Source organism: Sus scrofa, chromosome 14 (genome assembly GCF_054392235.1).
Source record: "Sus scrofa isolate SSC_HxYL_T2T_F1_AM1 chromosome 14, Sscrofa_HxYL_maternal_Yorkshire_Landrace_v2.0, whole genome shotgun sequence".
Taxonomy (NCBI): Eukaryota; Metazoa; Chordata; class Mammalia; order Artiodactyla; family Suidae; genus Sus; species Sus scrofa.
Genome location: NC_139396.1, coordinates 27,919,659 through 27,936,671, shown reverse-complemented (window position 1 = coordinate 27,936,671; position 17,013 = coordinate 27,919,659). Strand labels below are relative to the sequence as shown.

The following is a 17,013-nucleotide window of genomic DNA, read 5'->3' as shown; positions in this document are numbered from 1 at the left end:
TGACTGAACTTTTTGTATCACCAAGGAAAGGCATTCGCATTGTGAACCACCTTATCTCACAGAACAATTAAATTGATGACACCAGTTTATGAAGTCCAATGGTTTTTATCCTCAGATTTATAGACAATTTGTTACTTTAAATTTGCTTTCATAGAGACAAAGATAATTTAGTTTGACTGACTTAGGGAAACTTCAGAAACAAATCAAATTCCCATCTACTTTTGTCTCCACTCTTGATATGCTTTGGAATCATTAGATAAAGAGGCGGATGGCTTGAATCTCTGATAACCAAATGGATGCCTCTTGGATGCAGAAGGGCTATGAGATGATATCACTTGACCCCTCATGACCAGCTGCTTAAGCTTCAGCCCTTGCATTAAAACTGATAGGGCCCAGAAAGGCCTTTAGCTGTGGAGAGGGTCATTTAAATTAATACAAATACACGACACGAAGGAAACACTTTGTGAGCATGCCTGGAGATATCTATTCCTATCCTCACTGTTACAGTTCTGGTGATGCAATAATAAAAGATTTCAACTGTTGACAAAGCTTTTTAAAACTAGTAGACAGACACATGATCACATCTATCAGAGGAATATGGCCATACCTTCCCGGGCCTCTACCGCTTCTACTGTGGCTGTAAGAGGCAGGAGCAGTGGCATGCAAAAATGAAGACAGAAAAAGAGTGAGTAAACCAACAGCACTGCTGCCAGCACAGATATCCCAAGGTCCCACCTTATGGCCTATTCACTTCCACAATAAAAGTCAACTAGTTAGAGAAGCGAGAGGATCACTTAAAAAACTAAATGGGGCGGGGAGTATGAAGTGTGGAGTTTCTATTATTTTTAACATTGTAAGTGGCATGAGAACCTTTTAGCTAATGGCATCCATAGCTAAGACAATGGGGACTAGAGGAAACCAAGAGCTATGTCGCTTTCCTTATTTTAAATAGCCAGCTGCTAATTTACAACCTGGCATTCACATGTCAAAATATGTCAAGTCAAATCATTCAATATTACAACTGTTCTTTAGTCTGTGATAGTTCAGATGGTGTTGAATGAGCTGCTGCTGTGTCCTATTAAAAAAAGTTATTTAAAACTATTTCTTAATGCTTCCAAGTAAACTTGTGTGGAGTCCAAATGTCCTTTAGAATTACTTAATAAAAAAGGGTGGCCTTTGAATAACAGACTGGTATTTGGAAGTAGAGAAAAATGGGTTATAAGTGAGGGGTTATTTCTTTTCGGGGAGGGGGGATGCTAAGCTGCCAAAGGCATAAAGCTATTCAATTCCAAATACAAATTCATGTACCATCTGGGATCTGAGACACAGCAGAGGCTGACATTTCCAACCCATATGGCTTCCATTCGCTGTGTGAGAGAGCAGGCCAATTACTAAGAAGGTGCTATTTTCCTTCAGTGATGGAAAAGGAAGCTAAAATTAAAAATTAGTACCAACAGGTAAACTGTCTTGCATTTTCTTTCTAAGATAGTAAAAGCCCTAATACATGAAAAGGTTACAGGTTGTAGTAAGAAAGATCCTATCAGGACAGCCCTGTCAGTTCCTCCCATACTAATTTTTAAAAAGAAGGCAAGGAAGAAGAATGAACACTAAGTTTGCTGTTCCTGGGGCTTTTTATATCAATCAGAGAGGAGAAACTGGAAGAAGTGAAAATTAACTTCCCAACACAATGTGAAAAATGGAAACTTGGAATCAACTTATCAAGTGCTTACATGTGTCAACCATTCATAGGCATGTGTTAAAGCAATGTCACATCCTCTCAAATCTCCTCAAAGAGAACAAATAAACTCTTACAACAAAATGATAGTGCCTTCAAAGAACATATCACTGAAGCAACTGTTAGGAAGCGGGAGAACAAAGCAATATGTGAAATTGTATACAGAATGTTGGTCTAATTAGAGTTTAAAAGCTATATCTGTGGTAAAATGTATACTAGTACCACACTGTTTGAGTTCTCCTAGAATTGCTTTTTGCACTGGGTATTAAGGTATCAGTCTTGGAGTTCCCGTCATGGCTCAGTGGTTAACAAATCCAACTAAGAACCGTGAGGTTGCAGGTTTGATCCCTGGATTCGCTCAGTGGGTTAAGGATCCAGCATTGCCGTAAGCTGTGGTGTAGGTTGCAGATGTGGCTCAGATCCAGAGCTGCTGAGGCTCTGGTGTAGACCGGCAGCTACAGCTCCAATTCGACCCCTAGCCTGGGAACCTCCATATGCTGCAGTTGCGGCCCTAGAAAAGACGGGGGTGGGGGAGATATCAGTCTGCACTGAGGATTCCTTATAAGAAACGGTCATATTCGGAGTTCCCGTCATGGCGCAGTGGTTAATGGCTCCGACTAGGAGCCATGAGGTTGCGGGTTCGATCCCTGGCCTTGCTCAGTGGGTTGGGGACCCGGCGTTGCCGTGAGCTGTGGTGTAGGTTGCAGACTTGGCTCGGGTTCCACGTTGCTGTGGCTCTGGCATAGGCCTGTGGCTACAGCTCCGATTAGACCCCTAGCCTGGGAACCTCCATCTGCCGTGGGAGCGGCCCTAGAAAAGGCAAAACAACAACAACAACAAAAAGAAACAGTCATATGAAACTGAGAAACTTTTTTTTTTTTTTTTTGCTTTTTGCTTTTTAGGGCCACACCCAAGGCATTTGGAAGTTCCTAGGCTAGGGGTCTAATTGGAGCTGCAACTGCCGGCCCACACCACAGTCACAGCAATGCCAGATCCGAGCCATGTCTGCAAACTACACACACCACAGCTCATGGCAACGTTGGATCCTTAACCCACTGAGTGAGGCCAGGGATCAAACCTGTATCCTCATGGATAATTTTCAAAAAATCTTTACTGCAATATAATTCATACACAATAAAATTCACTTGTTATGTCATACAATTCAATGATTGTATTCTATGGTTAGAATACTTTCATCACCCTCCAAAAAAGCCATTTCCATCCCTCATCCCTTCCCCTTAACCTTACAGTCAACCACTAATCTACTGTCTCTACAGATTTGCCTGTTCTAGACATTTCGTATAAATGGACTCATACAATATGTGGTTTTAGTGACTGGCTTCTTTCACTTAGCATAACATTTTCAAGGTTTATTCATGTTGAGAATTGTATCATTACAGCATTCCTTTTTATGACTGAATACTATTCCATTGTATGCATATACCATATTTTGTTTATCCATTCATCAGGTGATAGACAGTTGTATTGTTTACACTGCCTATTACAAAGCAGCTGCTATGAACATTTGCTTACACGTTTTTGCATGAATGTTTGCATATCTCTGGGTATATGACTAGGAGTGGAACTGCTCGGTCGCAAGATTCACTCTATGTTTAATCATCTAGGAAACTTGCTAGATTGGTTTCCAAAGGGCTGCTCCATTTTCCGTCTTCACCAGCAGTGTAGAAGGTCCCAATTTCTCTCCATTCTCACCAACACTTATTATTCGTCTTCTTAATTACAGTTATCCTAGTGGGTTTAAAGTAGTATCTCATTGAGGGTAATGTCTAATGATGCTGAACACCTTGTCATATGCTTATTGGCCATTTTATATGTTCTCTGGAAAAGTGTCTATTCAATATTTTACCCATTTTAATTGGGTTATTTGTCTTCTTATTATTCAGTTATAAGAGTTCTTTGCATTTTCTAGATACTAGTCTCTTACCAGATGTATGATTTGTAAATATATTCATCTATGCTGTGTGTTGCCTTTTTCACTTTATTGATGATTCCAACTTTTGATGTAGTCCAATTTATAATTGACCTGTTTTTTATCTTACAGTCTTTCCTCTTCATTTTGGCTACTAGGAAGCCTGGAGTCAAATCTGTGGCTGACTACTGGCTTTCACTGGTTATGTTTTCCTTTTGTGCTCCAATTTCCAAGCATACTTATTTCACTTCACTGTGTTGTATGTGCGCTGTAACTTACTCAAATCCCTCTTGGAACAAGGTGGGGCATAAATGAATGTAGGCTATAAGGCCGCATGGGATGGGATATTGGTGGTTGAAAGCTCTCCAAGTAAAGTTACATAAAAAATAAAAGGCCCTTTTTAGCTCATGTTCCACTTTGCCAATGAACCTGTCGAACAGAGGCTCTGATGGGAAAATGACAAAATAAACTCAGTTCATGCCAATCAGAGAGAATAACAGCTTTAAAAAGTTGGCTGCAACCTTAGTTTTGTTCTTACACATTCCTAAGATTTCTATCAACTTGGGAGGTATCAATAAACAATCCTATATTGATTAAAGCACTCATATTCAAGTTAAGAATGAAGAGAAACTAGATATATTTGGGACTGAGAACAAAGGCAACCCAAGGATCATAAACAACAAATCTCCAAATTACACATCTATAAAATTCTTTTCGTTACTTATCTCAGATTTGCAGATTTACTCTTTCCAATCAAGGTCTAGAAGAATTTGGTTGAGATTAAAATAACAACTTTGTGATCAGCAAATTTTTGGAACTTTTCAAGAAAGGATGCTAAGGACACAGTGTTTCTTTCTCCATATTACCTATCAACTCTAAAATGCCCTGTCAGAGCTGCTCTTGGAATATCTCACAGGACTAGCAGCAAAGTTAGGGGGGGAAAGCATTTTGCTCACAAGAAACTGTGCATTTGAGAGAAAAATTCAATCTGAAACAGTTTATTGATTCTATCAAACTATAGAAGAAAGTTAATTATGTACTTCCTAGGAAAAAATGTTCTCTCTTCCTTATAAATTGCTAACCTCTAATATTTCAGTATTCAATCTGAAAGAGGAGGAAATCAATCCTATAAAAAGAGGGGAGGAGGTGTGGTTCCTATTAATCAATAGCACTGGAACGTTCACAAAACACAAAGAATTCCTGTGTCAGGATGACAAGGAAAAAGAAAAAGTTAAGTAGAAACAATTCAAAAAACAAGGGGGCAAAAAAGCAGTGAAACTCTAACTTTCAATGCTTCAACTCCAGTTTTCTTTCTTCTTTCTTTTTTCGCTGCCCCATGGCATATGGAGTTCTCCAGCCAGGGTTCAGAGCCAAGTGGGTAACGCTAGATCCTTAACCCACTATGTCAGGCCAGTGATTGAATCTGCATCCCAGCACTACACAGACACCACTGATTCTGTTGCACCACAGGGGGGGACTCCAACTCCAGTTTTCATGCCTGGAATAGTCATCCAATGATTTGATCTCATTTCTCTTCCCCTTGCTTGGCTGTTTATTCTGACCAACATTGTTCTTTTCATTCCAGGGTTCCATAGAGTCAGCACCCACACAATTCTTAGAGCAGACGCTCTGTGGTAAGGAGGTGACTGTGGCACTGTTGTAGGATATGGCCTGCAGGCAAAGAGGCAAACTCCCTCTCTGAGTGAAAAACTCTAGCCCCCCACATGAGGGTATACAACATACACAAGTGAGTCATAACATGTGTACAAATCTGAAGTGTACAGCTTAATATATTTTTATATATGTGTACACTTGTGTAACTACCACCCAGATAGGGACACAATACATTTCCACTACTCCAGAAGCACCCTGCGCCCCTTCTGGGTCCATGTTCTCCCACCAGAGGAAGCACCACTCTGACTTCTTTTGCCATTAATTAATCTGTCCATTCTCTCCCCCCACCTTTTTTGAAAGCAGAAAAATAATTTATCCTAAAAGATGGCGGAAATAAATCCATCTTGAAAATATAGTTTGGCATCATTCCAGTGGGACAGATCTTCCCTCTGAGCAAGTTCTCCTCCTGACTGCCCCATGGGGTCTTCCTGTGTTGGAACTGTTTTTAAACACTTTGGGGATTCCCATGTTGTGAGCAGGCAGGAGCCACTTTCAAATCCACAAGACCAAGGAGAGAATAATATATTTCTCAGAAGAGAATCTTTCTTTCTTTCTCTTTTTCTTTCTTTCTTTCTTTTCTTTCTTTCTTTCTTTCTTTCTTTCTTTCTTTCTTTCTTTCTTTCTTTCTTTCTTTCTTTCTTTCTTTCTTTCTCTTTCTTTCTCTTTCTTTCTTCCTTCCTTCCTTCCTTTCTTTCTTTCTTTCTCTTTTCCTTCCTTCCTTCCTTCCTTCTTTTTCAGCTGCATCCACAGCATATGGAAGTTCCTGGGCCAGGAACTGCATCTGAGCTGCAGCTTCAACCTGCGCCGCAACTGCAGCAATGCCAGATCCTTAACCCAGTGCGCAGGGCCAGGGATCTCCATAGAAACAAGCAGATCATTAACCTGCTGCACCACAGCAAGAACTCCAAGAATAGCACTTTCTATCTCAGAAGGGTGTGTGAACATTTCATGGAGTCAGCATGGTTTAGGTTAAGTAGGCACATAATTCATCGAAGTGTAAAAGGAAAAAAATACTGCATTGCAGTGTAAGATACTCAATTGTGATGTGAATGTTTAAGGCAGCTGATGGCCAAAAGAGGTGAGTCAAGGAAGGTAGACTGGATATGGAGGTGATTTTACATACAGAGGGAGGGATTCTCTTCATGATAAGAGCTAGCAGCAGTGAGGCTGAGACCCTCAGGGATGAATCAGGGCTCCAAGGAAGCTGACGAAGCCCCATGACACACTCATCATGATGAGAGGCCCGTATATGCCACAGCTGCCATGGGAGCTGCTGCTCAATTTGGTCCCACCCAGAAGTGTTAGTTTTCCTGTTCCTTTTTTTTTTTTTTTTTGCCTTTTCTAGGGCCACACCCGTGGCACATGGAGGTTCCCAGGCTAGGGGTCTAATTGGAGCTGTGGCCGCTGGCCTTCGCCAGAGCCACAGCAATGCCAGATCCAAGCCTCGTCTTCAACCTATACCACAGCTCACAGCAATGTCAGATCCTTAACCCACTGAGCGAGGCCAGGGATTGAACCTGCAACCTCATGGTTCCTAATTGGATTCATTTCTACTGCTCCATGACGGGAACTCCATTTGTGTGTAGTTTTTTAGTTTATCATGATGTGTGTGATATTCAATCATGTTTCTGCATGTATTGATAATGTTACACTTTACTGCTGAGTAATATTCCATTGAATAAATATAAGACAATTTATTTATCCTACTTTTTTTTTTTTTTTTTTAAAGGGCCATACCTGTGGCATATGGAAGTTCCCAGGCTAGGGGTCTAACTGGAGCTGCAGCTTCTGGGCTGCATCACAGCCACAGCAACACCAGATCTGAGTCACATCTGTGACCTATACTACAGCTCAATGCGATGCTGGATCCTTAACCCACTGAGCGAGGTCAGGGATCAAACCGCATCCTCATGGATACTAGTTGGGTTTGTTACCGCTGAGCCATGATGGTAACGCCTATCCTACTATTTTTTTGGCTGCACCTATGGCATGCAGAAGCTCCTAGGCCAGGGATGGAACCAGCACCACAGCAGTGACCCAAGCCACTGCAATGACAATGCTGGATCCTTAACCAGCTGAGCCACCAGGGAATTCCTACCTTACTATTGATGGAAATGTGGGTTGTTTTCCATTTTGGACTATTATGAATAAAGCTAAAGTGGTTTTGTTTTAAATTTTTTTTTTTTTTTAGGGCTGCACCTATGGCATATGGAGGTTCCCAGGCTAGGGGTTGAATCAGAGCTGTAGCTGCCAGCCTACACCACAGCCACAGCAACATGAGATCCGAGCCATGTCTGTGACCTACACCACAGCTCATGGTCACTGAGCGAGGCCTGGGACCGAATCTGTATGCCTACGGATACTAGTCAGATTCGTTCCCACTGAGTCACAACAGGAACTCCTCACTGTGGTTCCGATATCCATTTCCCAGATGAGTAACGACTTTAAGCATCTTTTCATATGCTTTTTGGCCATTTTGATACCATCTTGTGAAAAACTTGTTAAAATCTTTTTGACAATTTTTTTTTTTCTTCTTTGGCTGCATCTGTGGTATATGGATGTTCCTGGGTCAGGGATGGACCCAAGCCACAGCTGTGACCTACGCCACGGCTGCCACAATGCTGGATCCTTACTTAACCAGGGATCAAACCTGCGCTGCTGCAAAGAAAACACCAGATCCTTTACCCACACAACACAGAGGAAACTCCCTTTAGCCCCCTTTAAAAAAATTGGTCGTGTTTTTCTTATTCAGTTGTAGTTCCTTATATAATTTGAATATAAGTCCTTTGTCAGATATATGTACTACAAAAATCTTTTCCTAGTTTATAGTTTGCCTTTTCCCTTTCTTAATCTATTCAAGTTTTTGCGAATAGACATTCCTAATTTTTTTTTTTCTTTTTTAGGGCTGTACCTGCAGCATATAGAAGTTTCCAGGCTAGGGGTTGAATTGGAACTGCCATAGCAACACCAGACCCAAGCCGCATCTGCGACCTACACCACAGCTCACAGTAACGCTGGATCCTGAACCCACTGAGCTGGGCCAGGGATCAAACCCATATCTTCATGGATACTAGTCAGGTTCATTAACCACTGCCACTGAGCCACTACAGGAACTCCAACTCTGACATTCTTTTTTTTTTTGGTCTTTTTGCCTTTTCTAGGGCCGCTCCCGCGGCACATGGAGGTTCCCAGGCTAGGGGTCTAATTAGAGCTGTAGCCGCTGGCCTATGCCAGAGCCACAGCAACTCAGGATCCGAGCAGTGTCTGCGACCTACACCACAGCTCAAGGCAACACCGGATTCCCAACCCACTGAGCGAGGCCAGGGATTGAACCCACAACCTCATGGTTCCTAGTCAGATTCATTAACCACTGCGCCACGACGGTAACTCCTCCAACTCTGACATTCTTAATTTTAACACAACTCATTCATTAGTTTTTTTAAGGTTAGAACTTTTTGTGTTGTATTTAAGGACCCTTTATCTACCCCAATGCTTACTCTCCATATTTTCTTCTAGGAATTTTATTGTTTTACCTTTTACATTTAAGTTATAATTCATTTTGATTTAGTTTTTATGTGTGGAGAGAAGGGTCAAGATCCATTTTTCCCCCAGAGATGATATCCAGCTGCTTTAGCATCATCATTGAAAGAAGCTCTAATTTTCTCTGTTTTTTTGGGGGGGGGCATGCCCACGGCATATGGAAGCTCCTGGGCCAGGGATCAAACCCGAGCCACAGCAGCGACCCAAGCCACTAGAGTGGCAACACCAGATCCTTAATCTGTTGCACCACAAGAGAACTCAGGTAATAAAATTAAATAAATTTTAATTTTACATAGATTGCTAGGTAACAGGCGCACACCTCCACAAAAGGAGCATGTTTCATACTCACCTGTCTCAATGGTCTGCTTTCCTCCTGAAAGGACACCCAAAGGGAGTGTACCAGTAGGAGTCAGGCCCTTGAGAGTCAGCACACTCTCACTCTCTTCCCTGCAAAGGAAGATCAAAGCCCTGGGTTAATGCCAGGGTGTCCAAAACTCAGCAACCCAAAGATACTGGGAAAAGGTGAAGAAAAGATGCACAGAGATGGAGGACAAGTTCTCCTTTGCCCTACTCCTTCCCTGACTCAAAGAAAGGGAAGTTTTCTGTAGATATTCCAATTTTAAAGTTAGCCAGGTTTTCAACTAGAGCCACTTAATAGTCAGGTGCTGCTCTAATGTTTTCCATGAATTATTCTATTTAATCCTCCTAGTAACCTTGTAAAGCAGATCCTGCTATTTTGATTTTTTAACAGACAAGGAAAATGAGGTGCAAGACGACACAGCTGAGATGTAGAGCAGGATGGGAACACAGGCAATCTGGCTCTAGAATCCACACTGAATCACTGCATTCACTGCACAATATCTAAATTCATCCCAATTAAATGTTTGCTAGAACATTTCTAGTGACTTTACCATGTAGGGCTGATTCAATCTGTGCACAACCCAAAGACCTACAGTTCTAAAATCAAATTCTAATTCTAAAAGAGCTGTTCAGAAATCACCTTCTAAATTACTCTCAAAATGCTTTTATCCCACAACGTAGTGACAGAGTTATCCTTACCGAAGAATTGAAAAGACCCGTGCCATCTTTCCAATGGCTCTGATTTTATTCTTGATGATCTCCTTTCGAACTGTAGTGCCTCCTTAGAGAATACAAAGAATAAGTATGTTAAAGGGATATGTTAGCAGGTTAGTTTTTTTAAAATGCAAGATGAAGTGTCTTTCTAAATTAAAGAAACTGTTGTTTTTAAAAAAGAAACCAAGGCCTAGGTTTGTTTAAACAAACAAAAATCCCAGGAAGTTCTAAGGAGCAAGAGAAAAAAAATAATCCAGAAGACAGGGAAAAAAGATGAAAGAAAAAGTGGAGGAACCACAAAAAAAGACAGATTGAGCAGATCTATGGAAGTAGGAACTTATTTGTGGTTCCGAGATGTAGAACACAGTGAAGGATGAAATACACACACATAAACAAAGACAGCTGCTACAGCAAAGATCTCTTTTGAGAATGCTGTGGGCCACCTTAGGATGCAGGGTTTGGCCTGCCAAATGGCAAGTGATGATTTGAGCAGTTGCTTTCTACATGTAAACACAACACACAGCTAGCCCTCCTGAATTCAGTGAGAGCTGCTTTCATTCTATAATCCTCATTTACAAACTAGTGAGTTATTTCCTACAGTAGATGACTGTGCAATGCAAATTATGATGATAGGTAACGTATTTTACAAAGCAACATCAACAAAGTTAACATAAGATTTTATGGCCTGTTCTCATCTAAGATTTAGGAAACAGCTCACACATGAGAAGCCACGGTTCAGGCATGCATCAGGTGACCGCATTCAGAAGTCAGAAACTCCTCACCCCCCAGCTATCAGTATCCTGCAGGATTTTACAGCAGGGTCCAGAGAAAACATACACATTAAAACAGAAAGGGAGGATGGAGAGCCTGTCTGAAATTACCCAGCTACAACTAAAAGAGTCTAATTAATAGACTGTGGTGGAACAGACAGCGAGTATTAAGCTTGTAGCACATTTTGGTCAGATACCTTTCTGATAGCTTGAAATGTAGTGATCTTCAGGGAGAAGAGACACCAATAAACAAGGAGATGAAAATAGAAATATGGGAAGAGAAATTTAAGTTTGCATGGAAGACAAAAAAAAAATCAAAGTAAAATGCAATGAGAGAAGCAGGCTATTATCTAAATCAGCTCAGAAGAGATATCTTTGGTGTATGATAAAATATTAAATTACAGATTTCTTGCCAGTCATTTATTTCTTAAAAGTTTTATATTAATTCACATTCATTATTCTTCAACATATTCTATCCCCACAGATCATGAAAATACAATTAGACAAAGAAAAATGTATTATTTGTGGAACAAATAATGCTGAAAACAAACCAATGAACAAAAACAAAGAACAGAATGAACAGCTTACAAATCTCTTAAGAAGAAAATCAAGTTTTTGCATAATGGATTCAGTGACATATCTTTCTGGAGATATTATAGTTTTTCCATTTTTTAAGTTTCATATTTTCTTCAGAATCTCCAGTTCATTCAAGTTGCTTTTTGTTGTTTTTGCTGTTGTCTCTCTTAAGAGACTTTCCTGAGGAATCCCATAATCCTTGGTGTCTGCTCATGATTAAAAATGATGGATCAGAAAGTTTCAGAGTGGTGGGTGGACTGTCAACTTGGAACCCTCCATTCAGAGTGATTGGGGTGGGCGTGTGTTAGGGAATTCTCTGTTTCAGTACTGAGAATGCATATGGCCACTTAATTCACATTTGGGGCAAAGTATTGATGCCCTTAATTATATTCCTGTCCAAAATTCTTTCATTTACACTTTTTAGAGGTTAGCCTCCAGTCTTGGAGAAGAGGCAGCTACAACTTTAAACTGCCTTTCAAACAGCAGCTTTTACCTACTTTACTTATTTTAGCTCAGTACCTGTCTCCCTCCTCCCCTCAACTTACAGTTCCCAATTTTAGCATCTGGTGTAGGCTACCAATTCCTTTGCTCTGTAAGGATTCTGTGCTGGAACTCAGCATTCCTCAGTCTAAGCTAGCTGGGCTTTAGTTTTCTTGACTCAGCCAAGTCAGTAACACTAATTTATTTGTTTTCCAGCTTCCAAAATTCCTGCCAAAATCTCCACATTTTTGTACGCTTATAACTAAAAAGAAAGCTCTTATTGTGAAGTATGATAAACATACAGAAAAGTACACAAAGCAAATGTATAACTCAATGATTTATTAAAAATCAAATGACTACATAACCAATTGGGTCAATGAACAGAACCTTGCCAGCACCCCAGATCACCCTTTTGGCCTCTCCTAAAAATTATAGTCTCCCTCTTCTCAGAGAAAAGCATTCTCTTGACTTCTACTGAAATCACTTTCTTGCTGTTCTTTATAGTTTACCATGTAAACCTGTATCCACAAGCACTAGTTTTAATTTTTAAAAATTTTATGGATTGGAACAAATAATATATTTTTGTGTCTGGTTTCTTTGACTCAGCATGATGTTTGTTAGATTCATCCATGTTTTCCCTGTTCCTGCAGTTTGTTGTTATTTATATAATTCCGCTATATGAATATGCCACAATTTATCTTTTTTACTGTCAGCGGTCATCTGGGCTGATTCCAATATTTGGCTATTCTGAATTCAGCTGCTATGAATATTCCAGTGTATTACTCTCTGCTGCACATATTTCTGCTAAGTATATTCCTAGAATTAGAGTGCTCAGTTATAGGGTATGTACATTTTCAACTTTTGGTAACTGTTTGGCTTTATCTACTAAAGGGGATATACTAATTTGTACTGCAGTATATGAGCATTCCTGTTGCTACATTCTGGACAATACTTGGTGTTATTCACCTTTAATTTCAGCCAATTTTGTAGGTGTGTAGAATCATCCATTGCAGTTTTAATTTGCATTTTCATGATGACTAATGTGGTTGAGTAAGTTTTGATATTTTTATTGGCCATTTGGATATCCTCTTTTGTGACGTCTCATCTGACTCATCTGTAGTTCTTAATATATTCTGCAAATGAGCCATTTGTTGGTTGTGTAGCAAACATCCCCTCCTACTCTGTAGCTTATCTCGTCACACTCTTAATAGAGTCTTTTGATAAATACGAGTACTTCTTTTTTTCCAGAAGTTCTTATTTTTAATATAGTCCAACAGTTTCCTGTATTGTTAGTGCTTTTTGTATTCCGTTTAAGAATTTTTTTCTCTACCTCAAGGTCATGAACACATTCTATATTATAAATACTAGAAGATTTATTTTTTGCCTTTCATATTTGAATGTATTAATCCATCTGGAATTTATTTTTGTGTTCGGAATATGACAGGGGTCAGGTTTAATTTTTTTTTCAAACGGATATCCATAAACCATACCAATACTATCATTTTCCCAATATTCTGCAGTGCCACCTCTGGTGTAAATCAAGTGTCCATATATATGTGGATTTATTTCTGGATTCATCGCTCGACTGTTCTTGCACTAATAATTCTAATTACCGTAGCTTTATAGTAAATCCTGACATCCTATAGAACAAATCCTCTCACCTTATTCTTCTTCAAGACTCTAGCTATTTCCATATTATTTTAGAAACTATCCTTAGCATCTCTATATAAATTTTAGGCTCAAATTGTCTTTTATTATTTATGTATTTTTATATATTTATTTATTTATTTAGCTTTTTAGGGCTGCGTCAGTGGCATATGGAGGTTCCCAGGCTAGGGGTCCAATTGGAGCTACAGCAGCCAGCCTATGCCACAGCCACAGCAACACAGGATCTGAGCCATGCCTGCGACCAACACCACATCTCACGGCAATGCCAGATGCTTAACCCACTGAGAGAGGCCAGGGATTGAATCCGCAAACTCATGGTTCCCAGTCAGATTCGTTTCCACTGTGCCACGACAGGAACTCCTCAAACTTTTAATATTTGATTTTGTATTGATTCTATAGATCAATCTGGAATAACATATCTTTATACTATTGAGTCTTCCAATAATCTATGAACAAGATATTTCTTCCTATTTGTTTAGATGTCCTTTAATTTCTCAAGCAATGTTTTACAGTTTTTTGCTGAGAAGTATCACATATCCTATGTCAGATTTATTGTTAGGAATGACATTGTCTATGACATAATTTTTAAATTTCATTTTGCGTGTTGCTAGTAAATAGAATATGAATTATTTTTGCTTTTTGACTTAGTATCCAGTACCTCTGCTACACAGGCTTTTTGATTCTGATAATCTATAGACTCTTTTATTTGTTTTTTTTTTTTTTTCTTTTTGTCTTTTGTCTTTTTAGGGCCACAGCCATGGCATATGGAGATTCCCAGGCTAGGGGTCTAATGGGAGCTATAGCTGTTGCCCTACACCACAGCCTCAGCCATGTGGGATCCAAACCTCGTCTGCGACCTACATCACAGTTCATGGCAACGCCGGATCCTTAACCCACTGAGTGGGGCCAGGGATCAAGCCCGCAAACTCATGGTTACTAGTCATGTTCGTTAACCACTGAGCCATGATGGGAATTCCTAATCTATATACTCTTTAAAATTTCTTTATACATAGTCACATTATCTATAAATAATGATATTGTATACAGATACTGTATCCTTGTCCCTAATCACTGAGGAAAGCTATCAACATTTCCCCATATATTTGCTATAGGAGTTTTCATAGATACATTCGGCAGATTAAATAATACCTCTGTAAGCCTAGTTTAAGAGATCTACTGTAAATGAAATATGAACCTTATCCAATGCCATTCCTACACGTGGTGAAGTAATGATTTTTCTTTCTTTCTTTTTTTTTTTTTTTTGGTAATGCAGTGAATTATGATGATTGACTTAAAAATTTTTACTTTAGAATAGTTTTAGATATACAGAAAAGTTGTTAAGGTAGCATAGAAGGAGTTCCTATTGTGGCTCAGGGGATTAAGGACCTGAAGACCTGATGTTGTCTCTGTGAGGATCCGGGTTCAATCCCTGGCCTTGCTCAGTGGGTTAAGGATCCAGCGTTACTCCCAGCTGTGACATAGGTAATATATTTATTCTGGATAATATATCTATTCTTCTCCTTTTACTTTCAAACTTTCTGTATCTTTTTGCTTTAGATCTCTCTCTCTCTCTCTTTTTGGCTATGATCACAGCATGTGAAAGTTCTCAAGCCAGGGACTGAACCCATGCCACAGCAGTGACCCAAACCTTAGCAGTCACAACACCAGATCCTTAACCCACTAGGCCACCAGGGAACACCTAGATCCATCTCTTATAAAACATCATAGAGTGTTTTTATTTGTTTGTCTTTTGTTTTGCTCATGACTGTGGCATGTGGAAGTTCTCGGGCTAGGCATCAAACCCGTGCCACAGCTGCTACCCGAGACACAGCAGTGTCTTAACTGCCAGATCCTTAACCTGGTGCACCACCAAGGAACTCCAAATTTTTAAAAAACATTTTATGGTAATAGAGTTCTCAGGTAGCTGAATGGGTTAAGGATCTGTCATTGTCACTGCTGTGGCTCAGGTTGCTGCTGTGGCGCAGGTTCAATGCCTGGCCCCAGAACTTTTTTGTGTTCTCAGTGGGTTAAGTATCTGGTAGCATGGGTGCTGCCCCAAAAAAGTCTTACTTGACAATTTTCATTCATTTATATTTAATGAAATTGCTGATGTATTTAGCACACGTATTTCCTACTATTTGTTCTCTTTATTTCTTCCTGAATCTCCAAGCTTCCATCTGGTATTTCCTTCTGCTTGAATAATATTCTTTAGAATTTCATTTACCATAGGTCTCCTGGTAATTCCCTTAGAATATTTACTACAGGGAGAGATACCTGAAAAATGCTTACTTCTTCTTCATTTTTGAAGGATATTTCTACTATGTTGAGAATTCTAGGTATAGCAATTATTATCTTTCAGTACTTTGAACATGATATTCCATGGTTTCTTGCTCCCATTATTTCCATTAAGAATCTACTGTCTTTTTAAATCAACCTTACTTCAATTAAAAAAAAAAGAGAAAAGAATCTACTGTCTTTTTTTTTTTCTTTTTAGGGTTGCACATGCAGCATATGGAAGTTCCCAGGCTAGGGTCGAATCAGAGCTGCAGCTGCTGGCCTACATCACACAGGATCCAAGCCCCACTTGTGACCTACACCACAGCTGAGGGCAATGCCAGATACTTAACCCACTGAGCAAGACCACAAATAAAACCCACACTCTTATGGATACTAGTTGGGTTCTTAACCCACTGAGCCACAGTGGGAACTCCAAGAATCTACTGTCTAATTGCTCTGTTATGATAGTAATTTTTTTTTTCCCTGGCTGCTTTAGAGTTTGTTTTCTTTCATCTGAAGAACTTTTACTATGATGTGCTTCTTAGATGTTCTTTTCTTTGAATTCATTCTGCTTTACTTTTGGGGACTTGTTTAATCTATGGCATAACTTCTCAGTTTTAGAGAACTTTTATCCAATATCTTTTCAAATACTGGTATTACTCCTTTCTCTCTCTCTTCTCAAGGATTCCAAACACACAGATGATACCTATTCATTGTACCCTCCATGCCTCTTTTGCCTTTTTTTTTGGTATTTTATTTTTCTCTTTGTGATTTATACTAGGTTGTTTCCTCTGACCTATATTCTGGTTTGTTTACTCTCTATTTAGCTTTATTTAATCTGTAATAAATTCATCCGTTGAATTTTTGTTTTATTTTTCATTCCTAGAATTTTCTTTTGGAATTTTATCAACTCTGCTATATCCCTTTTTATAACTCACAGTTCTCTGCCTTTTTTGTTTTTGTCTTTTTAGGGCCACACCCACGGCATATGGAGGTTCCCAGGCTAGGGGTTGAATCAGAGCTGTAGCTGCCGGCCTACACCACAGCCACAGCAACGCCAGATTTGAGCCATGTCTGCGACCTGCACCACAGCTCACGGCAACGCCGGATCCTTAACCCACTGAGTAAGGCCAGGGATCAAACCTACATCCTCATGGACTAGTTAGATTCGTTTCCACCAAGCTACAAGGGGAACTCCCCCAATTTTTTTTTTTGTTTGTTTTGTTTTTTTTGTCCTTTTTAGGGCCGAACCCCGTGGCATATTGAGGTTCCCAGGCTAGGGGTCTAAT

General features: G+C 39.7%; 1 protein-coding gene across 24 annotated transcripts in view; it reads right to left on the bottom strand.

The window, feature by feature from the left end:
• The window catches only part of PPP3CC (protein phosphatase 3 catalytic subunit gamma), an 87,230-nt gene that overhangs the window by 6,696 nt on the left and 63,521 nt on the right, over window positions 1-17,013 (bottom strand). For 10 of the 24 annotated variants that reach the window (XR_014828293.1, XR_014828294.1, XR_014828295.1 and 7 more), the window contains 2 exons: window positions 9,939-10,020; window positions 9,229-9,326 (listed from right to left, as the gene is read on the bottom strand). Coding sequence is in view for 4 of the 24 variants with exons in the window: in XM_001928163.8 (XP_001928198.4) it covers window positions 9,229-9,326; window positions 9,939-10,020 (180 nt within the window). In the remaining 20 variants the exon portion in view is untranslated. Of the gene's footprint in view, window positions 1-607; window positions 638-9,228; window positions 9,327-9,938; window positions 10,021-10,920; window positions 10,948-17,013 lie in introns of all 24 variants that reach the window. The other 14 variants (XR_014828287.1, XR_014828288.1, XR_014828289.1 and 11 more) reach the window with 3 other exon arrangements.